Source organism: Anabas testudineus, chromosome 22, assembly GCF_900324465.2.
Source record: "Anabas testudineus chromosome 22, fAnaTes1.2, whole genome shotgun sequence".
NCBI lineage: Eukaryota > Metazoa > Chordata > Actinopteri > Anabantiformes > Anabantidae > Anabas > Anabas testudineus.
The window spans coordinates 2,400,574-2,421,073 of record NC_046630.1 but is presented as its reverse complement, the minus strand read 5'-3'; the positions used below and the strand labels follow the sequence as shown (position 1 = coordinate 2,421,073).

At 39.3% G+C, this 20,500-nt stretch overlaps 2 protein-coding genes across 2 annotated transcripts in view; both read left to right on the top strand.

The window, feature by feature from the left end:
* Positions 1-2,108: 2,108 nt before the first annotated feature.
* Positions 2,109-13,878, top strand: zfyve21 (zinc finger, FYVE domain containing 21). The gene is given in 9 exon segments (XM_026339915.1): positions 2,109-2,295; positions 5,117-5,167; positions 6,214-6,276; positions 6,278-6,383; positions 8,003-8,078; positions 8,307-8,398; positions 8,615-8,668; positions 10,160-10,290; positions 10,612-13,878. Coding segments are annotated over 9 exon segments (735 nt in total). The 5' UTR covers positions 2,109-2,169; the 3' UTR covers positions 10,648-13,878.
* Positions 13,879-17,576: 3,698 nt separating this feature from the next.
* Positions 17,577-20,500, top strand: part of LOC113148314 (transcription factor IIIB 90 kDa subunit-like) — an 85,587-nt gene continuing 82,663 nt past the window's right edge. The window contains exon 1 of the mRNA XM_026339977.1: positions 17,577-17,880. The gene's annotated coding sequence lies outside the window, so the exon portion shown is untranslated. The remainder of the gene's footprint in view (positions 17,881-20,500) is intronic.

The window sequence follows — 20,500 nt, the reverse complement described above, 5'->3', positions numbered from 1 at the left end:
TGTTGCTGCAATGTTATTTTTGTCATTTACCATTAGATAACATCATGTCCCCAAACAGATTTCTGGCCATAAAAAGCAAAGAATCTTGCAAAATCCGACTAAATAAGCTGTTGTTAATGTCTGTTTGTAATGTTTTTCATTATTCATATATTAAAGTTAACATTATCATGTCTTGCTTTGGCATAGAAACAGTCAAAAATACAAAAAAAATAATTTGCAGGAAGAAACATTAGTAAATCTTCACATTTAAGAAGCTGTGACTTGGAAAATTTTGAAATTTTATCCCAAACTAAACCGAATTTTCTGCTTTTAACTGAAATATTGCAACAACTACTGAACCAGGAACCAAGAAATTTAGTTGAGACATTTATCCTCCCCTCAGAATTTCCATTTAGAGCCACAGTCAGTTGAAATTTCTGAATCACTTGAGTAAAGTTTTTTTCCTGAAGGGACGAAAAATGCTCTATTACTTATTTTACAGTGTGATGAGATTTCGTCAGACCTCCAGAGGGCCTGAGGTCAGTTTCAGTTACATTTGCAAAGCTCTACCTGGGCATTTATAATATTAGTTACCATGGCAACATAGAGGATGCTGCACCCTCCCCAGGTACTGAACCATAGTGTATCTGTTCTTTGCACATGTGCTCCTGGTTTGGGTGTATTTGAAATTGTGTTTCTCCAAAAGCTGCAGGTCTCCACTGCTCTCCACGTTACACACAAGACAAAACTGTCCTGAGCACTTCACGTCATGTATACAGTAAATACATTATCCTGTGTGCGACTGGCATTCATGATACTACTGCTCCTCTCCCACATGTCTCCTCCTCCTGTGCTGGTTATTATCACAAGATCTCATTATAGTGTCGTTAGAGAGAAACCAGGTCTATCAGGGTGTTAGCATGAAGAGGAACTGTGATGAAGCAGAGAAAACGGGCACTGAAGACTCAGCTACACCTACACAAACTTATTTTTATTCTTGAATTGCACTGTAATTGTGGAGAAGTTTTTTTTCTGCCAATTAAAAGACGACTGTCACCTTTTCACATAAGCAGCAGTGATGTTTATTGTAAAGCTTTAATGTATTTAAGGAATAAAAGGCTCAGAAATCACATCTTTTTTACTCTGATTTCTTTTGATGCCTGTTTTTAATCTCGTGTACTTTGCAGTCGAGAAAAGAAAACAGGTGTTATAGTTAAAAGAATGTTTTCATGTACTTGGATATTTAAATTGCTACCATCATGAATGGTTTATAAACCTAAAATGATCATGCACTCATTTTTTAAAAGCCCTTTATGCTTTAAGCTGGAAAAAAACTACACTTTAGTGTGTTGTGCATCGAATAGATGTGAAATACTCAACTAAAGCTGAAATACTATAAAACTCTACCAAAGTACAGTAACTATGTAAATTTGCTTAGTTACTTTCCACCACTGATTCATATTATTTAATTCTAACAGCATGATTATGAGGTTTTAGTTCATTTTAGAATAACTGTTATTGTTATTAATAATAATGGGAATAAAGTCTTTTAAAGCAGTTTTATAGAATCTTGTATTCTTGAAATCAGAGCACACTTTGTCTTCCATAGAGTTAAACATCTGGTTTTCTCCAGCTGCGGCTTCTGTTGGATCAGAACCTGTTTTTTATGTTTTTTTGTTTTTTATGTTTTTTGTTTTTTTTTTGTTTTTTGTTTTTGAGTTTTTTTATTTTTTATGTTTTTGAGTTTTTAACGTTTTTGTTTTTTTGTTTTTTATGTTTTTTATGTTTTTTATGTTTTTTCGTTTTTTATGTTTTTTTATGTTTTTTGTTTTTTATGTTTTTTGTTTTTTATGTTTTTTATGTTTTTTCGTTTTTTATGTTTTTGTATGTTTTTTTGAGTTTTTTTGTTTTTTATGTTTTTTTGTTTTTTATGTTTTTTATGTTTTTTTGTTTTTTATGTTTTTTTGTTTTTCACGTTTTTTTGTTTTTTATGTTTTTTATGTTTTTTTGTTTTTCACGTTTTTTTGTTTTTTTTCGTCGTAAAAACCAAAACAGTCCACAGGCCACGTGATCCACCTCTGTGCTCTGATTGGCCCACCGCGCTGTCCATCACCCCGGAGGGCGTGTTCAGACGGGAATTAGCGGGCAGGACTCAGTTCGGTCCAGAACAGAACGAGCCGCGGACGGAAAATGTCCTCAGTGCCTGACGGGAAGAAGCTGGTCCGGAGCCCCAGCGGACTGCGGATGGTGCCTGAAAACGGCGCCTTCAACAGCCCATTTTCCCTGGACGAGCCGCAGTGGGTCCCGGATAAAGAGGTGAGTCGGTGGGAGGTTGTTTGACAGCGACGTGAAGCTAGCTAGCACGGAGACAGGTGTGTTTCCGGTGGGAGATGTCAAAATAAAAGTGAAGCGAAATAAATTTAGCCTCGGTGGTAAATTAGCCTGTTTTTATTATTAAACATGGGTTTAAATATGTTAAATAATGTTTTCCGTTGTCACTGCATATGCCACGGTTAGCCTGTATGTGACACATGTTTTAAGTTGCTCATTAGAATGGGATTACGTGTGTGTTTTCACGTTTCAGAGAAACTTCCTTATAATTTCACAATCTGCGCACAGAGCTCGAGGTGAGGTCAAATAAAGCACAGCATGCAGTAATGTTGAGGTCAGGAGGACTTTGAAGCGGTATTAAGTGTCTGATAAAACAGAATTTCTCAGCTTTTTCCCCATTTAGACCACATCAGACCAGGTCTAGATGAGAAAACCCAAAAATTAAACATGTCAGATCTGCAAATAAAAGATGTTTACTGACACATACTAGACATACTAAAACATCATTTCTTTCCATCACTTCTTTTTGTAAACGTTTCCTTGGTGGAGATAAAAATAGGTTTATTACACCATGTAACAACTTAATTGACATAGATTAGACATAGACTTTTATTTTACTGACGTGCTTTTATTTTTAAACGTCCGGTATCCTCCATGCTAACTCCCGTACTCGCCGTCGCCCGAACTGGGCGTTGTAGGCAGGTATTAGCTAGATAACCAACTAGTTATCCGCTCTAACTAGTTGTTACGCAGTTAGCATTTTTATTTCCACCAGAGATGATTAAACTGACAATAAAATAACTTGTTCTGTGTGTTAGTTCACAGCTGCGCCCACACCTAACTATCGTTAGCTAGCTTGTTTTCAGCTAGCAGGAGCAGCTGCTATGCTAGCTCACTCTTCGTGGCATTTAAACCAACCAGAGCGTAAAAGTCCGCAGTTTTCTGTCTGTGTGGCTGCTCTGTTGTTGTCAGTGCAATAAAAACTGCGGCAGCAGACACAGAAAGACAAACAGCACCTGTCTGCGACGTGTTTACAGCTCTGACTGCTCACACAGACACTTTAACCACACTGATGATCTACAACCAGCAAAGTTAATCATTTATCATCAGGGTGAATCTGCAAACACTGTGTAAGTGGTGTCGTTTTTAAGATCATTAAAAAGAACTGTATTCCTCCAAATATGAGCAAAAAAGTTAGTACCACCTTTTCAGTTGTTGTTTATTTTATCACTCTGTAAATAATCTGCCAATAAATTCAACATAGAGAAACATACAAACTGGCACCAGTTACAGGTCATTTGTTTTCTAACCTTGCACAACTTTGAAACTTTTATACAGAGAGCAGCAAGTGAAACAATAAACAACATAAAATATTTGTTTACCATTAATAAATGTCTAATAAATATTTACTCACTGGTGTTTGAATGGAGGAATGCCATCTAAATCCTGTAAAATCAACAAAACCAAAAAACGTTTCCACTTTGTCTCAGCGTTTAATAAATAACTCATTAATGCTTATTTTGTAGAAAAGAGCTGCAGAACATCTGGACCAAAATCCACAAAAACTGCTTGTTACCATTTACACTTACAGACCCACGGTAACATTTGAACAGGACGCACAACTGCAAGTGTCTCTTAAAACAAAAAATACCATCAGCACCATTTTACATTTACTATGTTCTCTCCACATTTGTTCAGTTTTGTGTTTAGCATGCCGATGAACAGCTAGTCAAACACGACATATGAGTTAGTAACCCTTATGCAGTGCTAGCTTCATCAGGTAGTAAGTGAATTCTGTTCTTTTCCAGAAGTTAAGATGTGAAACAATCCCAGTTTTAGATTATAGATAGATTAAGATAGATTTTTAGACCTACCTGATGGACTTAAAGACTGCTCTATAAATCACGAATGTTTCTGTGTCAGAAAGTGGTGCAAAAATAAAATCTAATTAGCAGAATTTTTAAATGATTGTCTGCTGGAGGCAGGCACTGATTGTGAAATGTTGTAAAAGCTTGATTGTTGTGACAGTGGATTTTGGTTGCTTACTTCTTTATGGAGTTTTATTTAGTGCCATTATAAGTGCAGCGAACACATTTATTTATTTATTGCTGCTACGAAAACGCATCAGGGTGAAAGTCCACATTAGTTTAATGTTATATAATGTCAGTTAACCTGACAACTTTGTGTACTGGTTAATACCAGTAAATAAATCACTGATATCGATGCAGATACCCAGACATAAATTGTTAAAACCAAATAATCTAACGTCACGTAGAGGAAAGACATGTATCATTATATCTGTAGTGAACATGAGGAGGAACTTTAATCATCAGTTTTGATAACATTTTAATAATTTAGATAATTTTTCAAGCACAATATCAAACATTCCAGGAATTGATCCACAGTCCTTAACTTTGTGTTTTAAAAGTATTGATAATACACAAGGCTGCACAGACTGGACTGTTCTGCATCCTGCTGTTACGTTTCTGATTCTAATTACAGTTTCGAAACACTAACCACATTTTGCAGAGAGTGGAAACAGCAGTGGAAAGGAAAATTAGATTCCACTCCTTCTCCTTAATAACATTTCCAGTTGTGTTCAAGTAATTTGATGCCACATTTATCACGTAATCTTTATCTAACGTCATTGTTCATATGTGCAACAGCAAAACAAGTAAATTCAGCTGGATCTCCTCATTGGGAAACAGTTTTCTGAGCTGATGTGGTCTTGCCCAGCTGCTCTAGAATCTGCTCAGCTCAGCACATTGTGTAACATCCTGTTTTTCCCTCTCTTCCTGTCTTCCAGTGCCCGAGATGCATGCAGTGTGACACCAAGTTTGACTTCATCAGAAGAAAGGTTTGTTTTGTTTTTGCAATGCAACCGTGACAAGAAAACTCAGCTTCATGTGATTCTGAAAAAACTAAATGAGATTCACACATGCAGGCTGTGAAATCTTGGATGATTTTCCCTCACACTTGACTTGTGTTCATGTATTTGGCCTGAAAACACACTGAGGGTTGTCATGTGACTCTTCTTTCCAGTGGTTACTGACTTAATAACACTGTAGGTTTGTGGCTCTGCTTGTTTGTGTCCAGATTTCTTTGTAGATTCACCAGAAAATATTCTGCTCATAGTTAAACCAGCAAAGCAACCTGGAAAAAACAGGAGCTTGTGACTACTGCCACCATTATTATTCTACGTGTGTGAAAAAGAAAAAGAAATGTAAATGAAGTGAACCACTGGTCACTCTTTGTATGTTGCACAATTGTCACTAATTTTATATTATCCTGAGGTTTTAACACAGTTACAGCTACAGCTACATGCTAACATGTTCACTTTCACTCACAGTTCAATTGTTTATTTTCCTGCCACTTTAAAACCTGCACTACTTTTTTTTTTATTCCCTACAATCACCTCAGTAAATCTGCATTTTGTTGATGAAAGTCACAAATCAGGATTTTCTTTACCAGCTTCAAAGATTTTAGGTTAAAGAGAACTTGTTGCACACTTTCAGCCCATGTGTCACTTCAGTCTGATGACACGTTTTAAATCCTCAACATGAGGTCCAGGACCCATCGAGGTATCTTGAGGTAATTATAAGGAGGAGTCTTATTTATTTATATATTTTTGCCTCTTCAGGCCTCTAAAGTCCGTCTTTATCAGTCAGCAGTTTATTAGGTGCACCAAGATAAAACAAATGCAGTTTAACGTAACAGCAGTGAAATGAATCCTCCTTCATGGAAGTAATCAGTGTCAGTTGTTGTTTGACTCTCCTTTGTATGCATACTTATACACCTGAGTATATTTAATTTATTAGAAACATACATTTTCTTACTCTAGTTAAATTCTCTGAATCTTCAAACTGTCTGTAAAATCGACTGTAAATCCTTTTTTTCCCGCAGCACCACTGTCGGCGGTGCGGCCGATGTTTCTGTGACAAGTGCTGCAGTAAGAAGTTGGCGCTACCCCCGCATGTGTTTTGTGGATCCGGTGCGACAGTGCGCCGAGTGCAGCCTGGTCTCCCAGAAAGAGATGGAGTTCTACGACAAGCAGCTCAAAGTGCTCCTGGCAGGTGAGAAGTCTTCAATATGTTTAACTTCAGTATTGTAATGTGGTATGGATCTTTATTTGTTTTAAAGTGAAATGAACGTGAAGGTGGTTTTGTTTTCTAGATTTTACTCTATTTTTGTTAAAGTTTCTTCTTTCTGCAACGTTTCTTGTACATTTGGTAAAAATGTTGTTTCCACCCTGATGGTAATACCATTAGAGCAAAACACAAGACTAGTTCCAGCATCCACACAAAGCTCTCAGGAGCTTTAGTGCAGAAATATCAAATACGTGTAACTGCTGATGTCATCTAGTGGCAGAGAACGCCAGGGTGTTTTGAGTTTTCTGCTGGATCTTGATCATTTTTCCTTTAATGACCACTAAAGTTGTTTTTTTTATTATTAAACTGAGCTTGCCTGCTCTGACGGTGCTGTATATGAACATACAGCACCGTCAGAGCAGGCAAGCTCAGTTTAAGCAGCAAACTGAGTTGAGCAGTGAGCGATAATGAGCATAGCGGCTCTGAGTGGGGAGCTCCTCTCGGCTCATACTAAATGCTCTGCAGCACGCACATACACTATGCTTATTGTAGTTCACCCATGCTCTACCGTCAGAACAGAAATCTAATGAGTGTGTTCAGGTCAGGTAAAGATAAATTCAAGTCCATCCAACTTGCTTCAGACTGAAGTTGTAGAGTAGTGAAATGTTTCAACCAACCAGAACATACTCCAGCTGGTACTACTCATCAACTGTTTCACTGAGAATCTTCACCGACATAATTAAAATTGACTTTTGCAAAGAAGCTGCAGAGGATTTAGTGAATACTTAGCAGGGCAGAGCAACAATTCTCACCCCTAAAATTCATAAAACACACTCCGGTTTAACAAAATCACCAGAAATATGGAAAGTAGAAATAAAATAGAATACTGTAACTTTTTAATGATAATTATAAGTTCCCAGAATCTGCTCTGCTTCTTTAATTCAAAGAAACTGCCTAAATTAAAATAATATTCAGTGATCAGTTATACTCTACATGACATTCATTTTCCAAGCTATAAAGCTATAAATAGAGACATCAGCATCAGACGTTTGTAGTTTGGTTTGATCTCATAATTAAGTTAAAGTGATCTTTTTATCAAACGAGCAGTGAGATTCAGGGTTTAGCTTCATAACACAGACTCTGTTCTCCGTTACTCAAAACAGAAAGCACAAAAACAGTAAAAATCACCTCTCATCTAATCATGTAGTGCGTTCTCCTTAAGCTCTGATAATCCACTGTGTAGTAGCTGAGCGTGGTTCAGTGTGCAGCTATAAATAAGCAGCAGCCCTTAATGAAAAATCCATTAGCTGCCTGGAGCTTCAGGGGAACAACTGGCTGAATGCCTGTGATGTGAAACCTGCAGCATGTTGGGACCTTGAGCGTTTTTGCAAAGTCATCAGTAGCTCGGCAGAAAATAAGAAACAAAAGATGAAACAAAAAACTAGAATCTGATATTTTCATGAACGTAGAGACAGTTTTCAGTATGTGACCTGCTTTGTTGGGGTTTAGCTCCCTCTGCTGGGGAGGAATAATGCTGCTGCTGATACTCAGACTGATGAATGTTCCAGACTTTTCTGTTTCATTACAAGTTTTTCTGTTTCCAGGAGGAACCTTCGTCGTCACTCTTGGATCATCAGACAAGTCTGAAACGATGACGTGTCGCCTCTCCAACAACCACAGGTGAACGTCTGTAAAACCAACAGTTTTCCCGATAAAGCTTCAGTTCAAATTACATAAAAACCTTTTTTTAGTTTCTCCTTCTGGTGTCTGTCTGTGCCGTGGGGTAACTTAGTTTTATGTGTCTATGTTTTTATATATCTTCCTCCGACCTAATAAATTAGAATATAACTGAGTATGTTTATTTAAATTTGAGCTACTTGTACTTTTTCCATCCAATCCAAACATCAGGTATCTGTTCCTCGACGGCGAAAGTCACTTCGAGGTGGAGCTGTCTCGGATTTCCAGCATGCAGATTTTGACAGAGGGGACGAGTCCAGGAGGTGAGGTTCTGTGTACCATTAAAAATAAAGAGTTAAAATAATAAATTGTTAGGTTTGACTGTTGTGTTGCTCATTTTCTAGCAGTGTGACATTTGATTTATACTTGTTTACTTGTTTAAATGAATCCACTAACCGACTGAGAGGTTTCTTTTCCTGTTAACTAACATTAACAAACTCTTTCTCCTCTGCTGCTTTGACTCTGGTGGCCCGGCTCAGAGAATGACATTCACACTTACACCAGTCTGCTGGACAGTCACTATGTCTCTGAAGGTTAGCTTTGGTTCACAGTCACTCCATCTGTGTTGAGTCACTCCATCCGTTCTTGTTTTTCCAAACCTGGGGCCGTATTCACGAACATACTTAGAGAACGACCAGAGAGCTCCTAACTTAGCCTGAAAACTCCAGCTGGGACTGAGTTAGGAAACTTCTCAGAGAAACTCGGAGCTAGGAAAGTACACAACCTTTATCTCAGTGAGGACGTGAGTTTGACCCCATTGTTGGGATGACACATTGTTTTTACAGCTGTGATTGGTTGATCATAAAATATATTGTAATGACCCGAGTGTAATGGCTGCTTTGACTTTGTGATTTGTGCTGTGAGATCTGATTGGTCTGTTGATTTGTAGGTTCAAGTTGTTAAGTTAGTGTTGCGACTGTGTGTTGACTGGTTGATATCGACTGTGGTGTCACCATGATGGAGGTTCCTGTAGCCATTAGTGGCCCCCAGTCAATGTTGATGTTAATGTTGGATCTCTGCCATTAAACTGAGTTCTCTGTTTCCTGACTCTTCACTTCAATGTTCATACTGATGGTTTAAGTATTTTCTAGATATTTCTCTGTCCTTCCACCATTTAGTCGTCTGCTTAAGAATCTCTGAAGCCTCTTAATATTTTGATTCCTTTTTATCTTTACTAGGATTTAGTCTTAACTTTAAGGGAAAAATTCTTAAAGAAGTTTTTTTAGAATTTACCACTTGGAGCAACTTTTAGATTCAGGAAGCTTCGTGATTACGACCCCAGGTTTCTTCTTTCTGCATGAATCTGCATGATGATGATAATTTTCAAATTTTGCACCTTGGTAAAAAATAAAACAAATCTCTATACATAACAGTCATAGTGTTTACAGTGGATTTGAATGCCTGTAACACAGAATGTTTTGTATCGACCGCCCAGTGAACCATGAGAATGTCTCATCAATCTGCACTAAACCGGTTCCTCTGTTCTCGCTGAGAGTGAATAAGCATTTAGCTGATGGTAAATAACAAGTCTGATAATTCATAAACAGTTAGCTAAACAGTATTTAGCTCCTTAAATATGAGGATTTCCTGCTTTTATCCGTTTTGTATCACAGATTATTTTATGTGTTGGTGCTTTAATGTAAATTTTAAATCATAATCCTGAGCTGAAGTTAGTTTTCAAGAACGTTTGTGACTATTTAAATAGTACAAAACATTTATATATGAATTAATAGTAAAATAATAGTAGAATAGTTTGCTGCTGCCGTGTTTATCAGTGAGTTCAGCTGCTCTAGTGTCAAATTTACTAGTCATTTAGTTTTAACTGTCAACATGGGCAAATGGAGGTTTTTGTTTAGCATCTGTCAAATACAGCAGAGGGCAAATAAATGCACAGATTCTTTTTTCTGTCCATCAACTCCTTGATTGTTGCCGCTTTAAACAGGCCAGTACTTTAAATCCAGAAATCGTGCTTCTTTTTTAATGTTTGTGTTTTACTGAATGAGTGTGTGTGTGTTTGTCTGCAGGAGGGACGTCACGGGCCAGTGGCATGCTGCTCCACTACAAGCCAATGGGCTCTCAGGACGCCCAGCAGCTTCGCATGGAAGCAGCAGACGACAAGAAAGTGGCCTCATTATGGTTGACTGCAATGCACAGGGTACGGCCGACACAAAACCTCATACTGTCACTGCACTGAGTTAGAAGACACCAGCTCACACTGACTTAAACACACCAGAAAATGAAGCTGCAGTGGTGAAATGTTTGTTTACAGATACAGTAAACAGAAAAATTAATACTTCATCAGTCCCAGTAGGAATTTTAAGAATCCAGCAGCATCCATCAGAAACAAAAACAGTTTGACTAAAGTCTGCTTCAGGAGATCTGAGACTGTGTATGTAATTCATGTTTCTGTATCAAAGTTTGTGCTGAGAGTAAATGACAAGTCTTTAGCTTGTTTTCTTGTCCGTCTTCCCCACAGGCGGCCAAACTGCTCTATGAATCCCGGGATCAGTGAGGTACAGGCAGCCTGCAGCTCTGAACCCCCAGGCAGCACACACCCAAGTGTTCGTACCCCATCTCTTGCTGGGGTTTGGTATCTTTTGGATCATATTAACGCCAGTTCTGATTCTGCTTATCTCATCTGATTCCTCCTCGGTTCCTGATACCAGTTGTTATCATGATAATTTTTGCAGAAAAGAAATGTTTATACACTTTATTACCTCTATAACCAGTACTTTGTACATCGTGTTTACCACAATAGGCTGATTGTTCTTCTTTTTCTGCATTTTATACGTCTCAGAGAGTTCTTTAATCCTCTTTGATTTAATACACACATCAGGGCATGCAGCATTACTGGTTCTACATAAAACACTAGTTGACTTATTCAGGCTTTTACTTTTCATTTCTGTTCTTTTACTTTCTCAGATGTGACAATAGGACTTTGCTTCTTTTTTTTTTTTAGCCTCATGATTCTGTGATACTTTCACTTTGTTGCTTTGCACATAGGTCGAACTCTGACATTATAACATCCATGAAATGTGACATTTTACTGTCATAAACCATTTTCCATAACTTCAGAGTTTCATGACAACACGATAACTTTATATGCTGCAGTTTGATTTGTCGTATTTCCTCATAGAAGTGATGAGACACTTTATAGATTCCTGTGAGGACATTTTATTTGTTACCGCTGTGTCCTCGGGATCAGCTAAATAGAACCAAGTAGGGACTGAGTGTCTCGCTCAAGGGAGGTTCTGCAGATCTTCCAGATGAAGCTTCATCACGTGCAGGATAAAGGACAAATCCACCTTAAAACCCTTTAATATGGATCGAACAAGCAGCTGTGTGTGATGCTCTTCGCGTTTCAGGGGCCAGTTTGTCGATGTCTCAACAACTTTACATCTTATGTCCTCTGAAAAGAAACATATTTGTTCCTCAGCAGCCACATTTTAATTTAGTTTAAAGATATTTTATGTTTTGTAAGTATATTTAACACATGACAATCATTTAATGTTCCCTTATTTTAATTATTAATGTGAAACCTGCATTTTTCTTTGTGAAAATACTTCACAATAAGTTATTCCACATTTAAAAAGTAAATAAACATGTAATTAACTGTTTATAACACATTTTGTAGTAATCTGATGTAAGTGTAGACAGACATGCTTCATGCTGGGAAATGTAGGATTTTCTAACCAGAACAGAGACGCAAAGAAACAGATTGAGGAAACTTCCTGAAACGCAAAGAACATCGCAGAGTTGTGTAAAGATGTGGATAAAAAGTGACGTTACATGGTGGATTTTTCCTTTAATGGACAGTTTTAATTTTACATAAGACACGTTTTCTTTTCTGTTAATAACTCTCTGCTCTCTGCTACAAGTATTTACAGATGGAAATCTAAGGAAACTACGACTCTTCACTGACTCTAGTGAAGTACAAACTCACATAGAGACTTTAAATGCTTTAAATGTAGTTTCATGTATTGAGGTTTTTTATGAGCTATTTTGTTAAATACTTTAACACAAGGCGTGTACGTACTTATATAATTTTTAATGCTGAAGTATGACTATAGTTTTGGTAACACTTGTATACACTTATTCCTTTTGTCCTTACTCTAAAACCTGAACCTGATTTTCCGTTTTTAAATATTTTTATTTTTTAACGTGCAGAGTAACAAACCATCACACAGACGCAGCAGACGTCAGGTGAAGCTGCAGATGTCTGCAGACTTATCAAAACTAAATCTTGTTCCTCAGAGGGAATTTTAGCAAGTACACAAACTATTTAATTTAAAATACATTTGCCCCGTTAAAAGTTAAAAGTATTTCTGAAAGTTGCATCTCCTGTCACATTTATCTAAAATGTACTTTAACAGCTGTTTGTGGTGTTTCCAGAATCCTCTGTTACTCTCTTTATTATCAGAATTTAATATTCTGTCTGCTTCATCAGGTTCAGATCCATCCAATAATTTCTCCACGTCTTACAAATTGTGCATTTACACAGTTTTTCATCCAGATGACTCAGAGAGTCTTTGAGAACTCTGGAAATCCCAGACCAGCGTTAACTGTGTGAGTCTAATGTGGCACGAGATGGTCAGCTTTCAACTTATCGACATTTAAAGTTAGTTTAAAGTTAAATACGTTAAGTATGTGCCAAACATGATGTTTAAGGACGCACTCTCTGGTGTTTGTAAAAATGCACTTTAATTTATTCATATTTAAGAATGAATTTAGGTGATGGAAGATTGAAAATTAAGCTCAACTCAGTGTCTGTTTCCCTTTTTTCTGGAGCTTTCAGCTGTGATTCAGTCTTCATCAGCAAATCTCACGTTAAACTTCCGTAACGTAGAAAGAGGTCGTTTTAAAATCTGGAGCACGACTGTGATAACGAAGCAAACTTCAGTAACTCTCCTCTGCTGAGGAAAACCATGAGAAAAGTTAGTAAGATGACCTTCAGTCGAACAGTTATGCTTTAATCACAACCATTCATGACCTTTAAAATGTGAACACAGAAATGATTCGTGGTCAGTTGTGTTTCAGTTCAACATGTGATGTTTCACTGACGTCGCAGTAATTTGTGTTTCCGGCGTCCGTGCGTCTTCCCTTTTCTTCGAAGCCTGAGGAAAAGCCTCTTTGTGGTTTAGTAAAGCACAGAATCGATGATCCGTTAATAAAACGTGTGTTTGTCGGTACACCCCCCCCCCGTTAAACAACATTCACCACCTCCACTTTGTGACAGAGTTTATTTTTGTACGCTGCTCACCTATGACTTAAAATCACCAGCTGTAGTTTGGTGTGAGGCTTCACAACAGAGACATTGTGAGGTTTTGTGTAACAGAGACGTCTGTGTTCACACGTCCATCGTTTCCATGACACCGTCTGTTCACTGCTCTTCTGTTGTGTTTGTGAGGTAGACGTGAGGCTGCACAGCTCATTTTCTATAAAACTTCTGATCCTCTAAAATCTAAATCCTCAGTAAATGTGTGTTTAAATTAGACATTTGACTCATTCTTCATCACAACAACACTGCCACATTAGAAAATTGTTCTGTTTGATTGTTCTGTCTTTACTTTAACGTTCGCACTACGTGTAGAATCACCAGTCATTACTCAGCTGGTGTTTGTACCTGCACTTTAAGGTGCTTTTTATCCCACTGCTTCTTTTACTACGCTGATACTGCTTCATTATACATTATACTACCGCCTTTGTTGGATTATCTGGTCAGAATAAAATCAAGTGTTTGTACGTTTGTGGTTTGGTTTGAGTCATTTGGACACGTTTCTGCAAGAAGAAGGGGAAACGTCTGGATCGACCTCCATCTTCTCTGACCTCTTCTTCATAAATAAATTCCCCGTAGGACACGTTCATAACTACATTAACAAGTATCTGCAGCAACAAAACCTGCAAATAAAAGTTGAAAATTTAAATTATGTGTCCGCTGTTATTTAAACTGTGTTTCTCTCACAGCTGAGCTCGTTATCAACGATGTCGTCTTATGTTGTTGGCAGTTTGGTATTTAACAGAAATTCATTAAACAAGAGTAAAAGAACATTTTCAGGTCACTCAGTCTCCATGAAGCACAGTTAAATGCATCATTAATTAGTTTAATGTATTTAAGAGTTTATTACTCTGTGAGGATCGATTCTTCTACAGATTAAAGGTGATTTATCAGAAAATATGATTTTATTCTGTTTAGATTTTCTGCACAGATGTTTCAGTCCTGACAGAATAAATATCTAACACATCAAAAATCAAATGTAGATCTGTGGTTTCTATTAACTAATTAATGTTTTATATATTTATATATATACATTTAGAGTTTCATTAGAAAACTGACAGTTGTCATAATTTTAACCCATCATGTAAAATATTTAAGTTATTTGAAGGTTAAACCATGAACAAACCATCTCCTGTGAAGCTTTTTAACAAACTAAAGTTACTGGAACATGAAAATAGTATTTTAATGATTCTGTCCGACCTTAGTTAGAAGCCGTCTGTTTTCACTGCAGCTTCTTCAGTTCACCTCGAACCAGCCGGACACTGCGCAGTTTTCTCTCCCTCCTAAAGGTATTAATAATCATTACTACATTTATACTGCAATTAATACTTGAACTATTTTTACTTAACTATTATTCTGTCACTTTTCTTAATGTTGCTGTTGATTTGTTTTACCTGAATTAAAACGTAAAATAAGTAAATAAATAAAAAATCACTTTAATAGAAAACAAAAGACAACAGTCGCTGTTTTCATCATGTGATTGATGGATTTGATTACCGTTATTGAACATGTTCATTCAGTAACAGGAGGTTTTTGTAACATACTTCAAGCGGTGTAGCTACTTCCTGTTTTAAAAAATGCAGCAACAAGTTGCAACTTGACAAAATCTTCAAACCAACCAAACAACAAACTGCGGAGAGGATTCAGACCTCGATCAGTTCAAACAAGTTTACTGTCAGAGACTCAGAGAACAACAGGAAACAGAAGAACAGGGGGTTCTGGGTAATGAAGTCCAGGGGCAGGTGAGCCAGGTGAGACTGGCTAGGGGACAGGAGAGCAGGGAACAGGGCTGGGGAGGATACAACAAAGTAAAAGAGAACTAAGGAGAACCAGGACCGATCCAGGGGTCGGGTACAAAAACAGGTCGATACCAGAAAACAGAGTCCGAGGGAAATGTCAAAGGTCACAATCCAAAAGACTAATTAGAGACAGAACGGGGTCAGAGTCCGGTCCAGGCCCAGGTCCAGGTCCAGGTCCACGTGTGGTTAACGAAGCAGGCAGACAGACAGAAGAAGAGAGAGACAGATGGGGAGAGAGAAGATTTCCTGCTGATGTTCAGAAGCCCACATCCAAACTTGGGGCTGGTTCTGTATGTTGTGATGGAGCCTTTTTAGTTTTTGAATCAATCACAATAATCAAAAAAGAATAAATGCTCAACAAAAGGACGTGTGGGGCTCGGTTCTTGAGTCTGGTGCCTTCACAGCTGTATTCTGGACCTGGGATGGACAGGAGAACGTGATCTACAGCTCGGAACACGTGAACTCTTCCTGTGGTGTGTTTGTGTGCAGACGTTCGCTGGGATGAACGAGTGTCTGGAGGAAAACGAGGCAAATCAACCCTCTGAGAACATTCAGCGTTGGAAACATGGCAGCCGGACCGAAGGTGAGATGAAGATGTTTGACTGACAGTGATGTTTCATCTGTTCACACACAGACGTCATGAGTAGTGTGTGTGTGTGTGTGTGTGTGTGTGTGTCACAGACAGCAAACACCGCCTGTCGTTAGACAGCATCGGATTTTCTGAGCTTCCATCAGAGTCAGAGTGAGTGATCGTCATCGTCCACCTTAGTTCACCTTCAGTTCTCTTTTACTATTTCACACTTGTTATAACCACCTCCAGTGGTTTCATCCTTCTTTTGATTTACTGCTGCAGGCCGGACTCTGGGGAGGATTCAGGGACGGACGTCGTGACCAGTAACCGAGTTTCAGTCCACTCGTTTGACAGTGGGTGAGTCAGGTGGCAGATTATTAGGTGCTGCATCCAAAGCTCTTCAAACTGATGTAAACCTTCATCAAGTGGAGCAGGTTTTGAGGACGATGATCTAACCTTCTACTGTGTCTCTGCCAGAATCTCTCTGGGAAGTCAAAGTTCCTGTGCATCCAGTGAAGTGTCCATCAAGAGCGATGAGTCCAAACAACTCATCATTTACTTTGAGGAAAAGCTCCACACTCCTCAAAAGACGTAAGATTTTAAGAAAGAAAAACGAACCAGACTCAACGTTGATTTCTATAAAGAGACTGAAGTTTTGATGTTTGAGATTTGGAGCAGGATTCATGTCAGTGAGGAAGGTTTGTGGAAATTTAATGATGATGATGTTAATGATGTTTTTCCATCAGGGACGGTGAAACCTCTGTTGATGAAGGGACGGTTCACTCACAGTCAGAGTCAGAGTCCGGTGCTGTGACTCATCCAGAGGAAGCTGGAAGGAAGTCGGTGAACCGGGTGTTCAGAGCTCTCCGAGCTGTCGTCAGTATGACGAGTCGCTGCAGGAACAAATTTGAGTAAAAAGTAAATTCATGTTTGTTGAGGATCAGGAAAAGAGGAGAGAGGTCCGGTGTGATGTCTGCTCTGGTTCTGTGGCTTTATCCCGTCAACAGACACGATCACTGGCAACTCCAGACTACATGTTTCTCTGTGGATGGTTGTGCATCAGGAGACAGAGCGGGTTGTCCACTAGCCACAGTGTTGGTGGTTTGATTCCCAGCTCCTCCTGTTTTTTACTAACTTGCTCCTGATGCTGGTGAATTTGAGGCAAAGTGTAAAGATCTGAACAAGGTGTCATACATACATTTACATTTTATTTATGACAGAAGCTGAGAAATTAAAGTGTTTTATTATGTTTTATTAAAGAGTTTATGTTTCAGGACAAATATGATGGAACATTGAGGGAGTTTATGTCTATATCATTATAAACTAATGTGTAGAATCAGAATCAGAGACACAGATATGTTACAGTCACTGTCCATCAGCTCTGTTTTTGTCCATTTCAGCCTCTGTTAACTAATTTTAATCCTCCAGTTAATTAAAGTCTGTGACTCTCAGGAGATTCTCTGTTTTTATATTTTGTTATTTGGGTTTTTAGAAATTGTGTCACCTCAGGCCCGCATAAATGTATATAACACACACAAAGTGAATACAAATGATCGAGAAATAAAACATATAAGATAGTATTTGTTGTTTTTTTTATTTTAATTCTCATTTTAATTCATGTCACCGTCTGTATATTTAAAAAGCAGCGTCGTGACGTCAGTGGGGGGTTCCGTCACCAGTGGTACCTCTTTAAATTCTAATAATTTACATGTAGAGCTGATTTTATAAATTAAATGATCCCTACAACCTATTTCCACCATATGTTTCTAAAAGCTAACCCAGTGTACAAAGATTATATAAATGAAACGTTTTCTTTCCAGCGCGCCCCCCCTCCGGCCTGTGTTGGTCTCGCCCGTGTGTCCACAGACGCACATGTTGCTCAGTGTTGTCGAGATTTCACTTTAATTCCAGCTGTAATCAAACTGTCTGCGAGCGGACACGCTGCTGTTTGTCTGCTTCACGCCACACTGACACTGAGATGAGGAAACAGTCAATGAAAACACATTTAAAACGCTGATTTATTGGAGGAAACCCTGGTCGGAGAGGAGGCTAACGCGTCCGTCGGCGTGGCTGCTCCTGTCGGGCTTCACCGGAGCGCAGGTACGATCCCCGCGGGCACAAGCTGCCGACATGTGGCCGCTGAACCACATGTGAAGCTGCTCATTCCACACATGCTCGTACGGATCGTAGCTTCGTGCTAACGTGGCTGTTGGAGTGAGTTTTGCCGGCTAGCTGCGCTCCGCTAGCTTCCAATCAGCTGTGAGCGGCTCCACATGCGAGCTGCAGCCTCAGGTGACAGAAACCTGGAGAGGACAGAACCAGGAGACACCTCCGGGTGGACACGGACGGGTTCAGTCTGCGAATCACCCGAGTCAGGGGCCAGAAATAAGACGAGTGCTGCGTTAGCCACCGGGTGCTGAGCAGTGCCACGTAGCTAGCAGGCTGCTCTGCTAATTAATGGAGCAGAGCAGCCGGTGAGGTTGTGCACGATCACTGCAGGATGCTGCACCTGATTCAGTCTGTGTCAGCAGGAGAAGGTGACCAGAGGTGTTCAGAGGTGTTCAGAAGTGTTCAGAGGTGTCTGTATCAGTAGGAGAAGGTGACCAGAGGTGTTCAGTGGTGTTCAGAGGTGTCTGCATCAGCAGGAGAAGGTGTCCAGAGGTGTCCAGAGGTGTCTGCATCAGTAGAAGGTGTCCAGAGGTGTCCAGAAGTGTCTGCATCAGTAGAAGGTGTCCAGAGGTGTCCAGAAGTGTCTGCATCAGTAGGAGAAGGTGTCCAGAGGTGTCCAGAGGTGTCTGCATCAGTAGAAGGTGTCCAGAGGTGTCCAGAAGTGTCTGTATCAGTAGAAGGTGTCCAGAGGTGTCCAGAGGTGTCTGCATCAGTAGAAGGTGTCCAGAGGTGTCCAGAAGTGTCTGCATCAGTAGAAGGTGTCCAGAGGTGTCCAGAAGTGTCTGTATCAGTAGAAGGTGTCCAGAGGTGTCCAGAAGTGTCTGTATCAGTAGAAGGTGTCCAGAGGTGTCTGCATCAGTAGAAGGTGTCCAGAGGTGTCCAGAAGTGTCTGTATCAGTAGAAGGTGTCCAGAGGTGTCCAGAGGTGTCTGCATCAGTAGAAGGTGTCCAGAGGTGTCCAGAGGTGTCTGTATCAGTAGAAGGTGTCCAGAGGTGTTCAGAAGTGTCTGTGTCAGCAGGAGAAGGTGTCCAGAGGTGTCCAGAGGTGTCTGTATCAGTAGAAGGTGTCCAGAGGTGTCCAGAAGTGTCTGCATCAGTAGAAGGTGTCCAGAGGTGTCCAGAAGTGTCTGCATCAGTAGGAGAAGGTGTCCAGAGGTGTCCAGAGGTGTCTGTATCAGTAGAAGGTGTCCAGAGGTGTCCAGAAGTGTGTGCATTAAGCTGCATTAGTGTAAAATGCTCTTCTTTGGCTGTTCTGTGCAGTAATGTGAGTTTTTGTGGGTCCAGGTTCTGGTAAATGCTTCAAAACTGTTCAAACTGCAGGAAAATAGTTAGTCATTCTCTTTAACACCTTTCATTGTTTCTTTAATATTATACCTAGTGTATTAAAGTATTGTATTTTTAATGTGCAGAAGTTTGTACACTTACTGTACAAGTAAAAGTACAGAAATAACCTACTGTCATCTGAATGTGCCCCTGTTCTTGTGCCTGATACAGTATTTTACAGGACATGATTAGATATTTAACCCTATAAGCTGCAGCTCCAGGCCGCTGTAAAGTGTTTTAATAGTTTTTAATAGTTTCACAGTAACAACTTTATAGTACTGATGAAAACAAGTCACACATGTTATTAGATGTAGTTTTAATCAGTCCCCTTATGCATTAAATGTCATTAGTGGAATGTACAGCAGATATATTTTAATTTAACATAATAAAAAGGGTGAAAACTGTCTCAAATCCTCGGTGTACATAAATAAGACCTAGAACTGAACTCACCATCAGTGTTGCACGTGAAACTGCACGTTTTACAGAACATGTGTAATTGACGGGTTAAAAGTCCAACAGGTTCTTTGTGAAACGATCTTAATGACGAAGCAAAGTCTGATGTGGAACTGATGCAACAAGGTGTAAGAAACGCGTTACTGCTGCAGCTGCTCAGGTGAAGCCAGTTTAAATTTGGTGTCCAGCTCAAGTCTGAATGAAGATAAACAAAGTGACGAAGCTGTGAGATGATTAACGAAGAGGGGATTTGGCTGAAGTCAGTAGTTGAAATGATTTTTGTTCGAGGTGCTGAACAAATTACACATAATAGAAAATTGATTTAGAGCTGATTTATAGTTGAACAATTTCCATACGACAGATGAAGCTGATTTATTTCAGACAAAATGATTAGTACAGATAATTCTGCTTATTTTCTTGATTAATTGATAAATAACGTCCAGGTCTGGACTCTGTGGTGGCCACTCTGTGTGAAAATGATGTGTCATGCTCCCTGAACCACTCAATTTGAGCCTGATGAATCCTGACATTATCATCTTGAAATATGTCCGAGACATCAGGGAAGAACAAATCCACTGATTAATAACCTGGTCATTCAGTATATTCAGGTCGTCAGCTGACCTCATAACGTTGCTGAATCTAGACCTGACCAACTGCAGCAGCCCCAGATCATAGCACTGCCCCCACAGGCTTGTACAGTAGACACTAGACATGATGGGTGCATCACTTCACCTCCTCTCTTCTTACCCTGATGCTCCATCACTCTGGAACAGGGA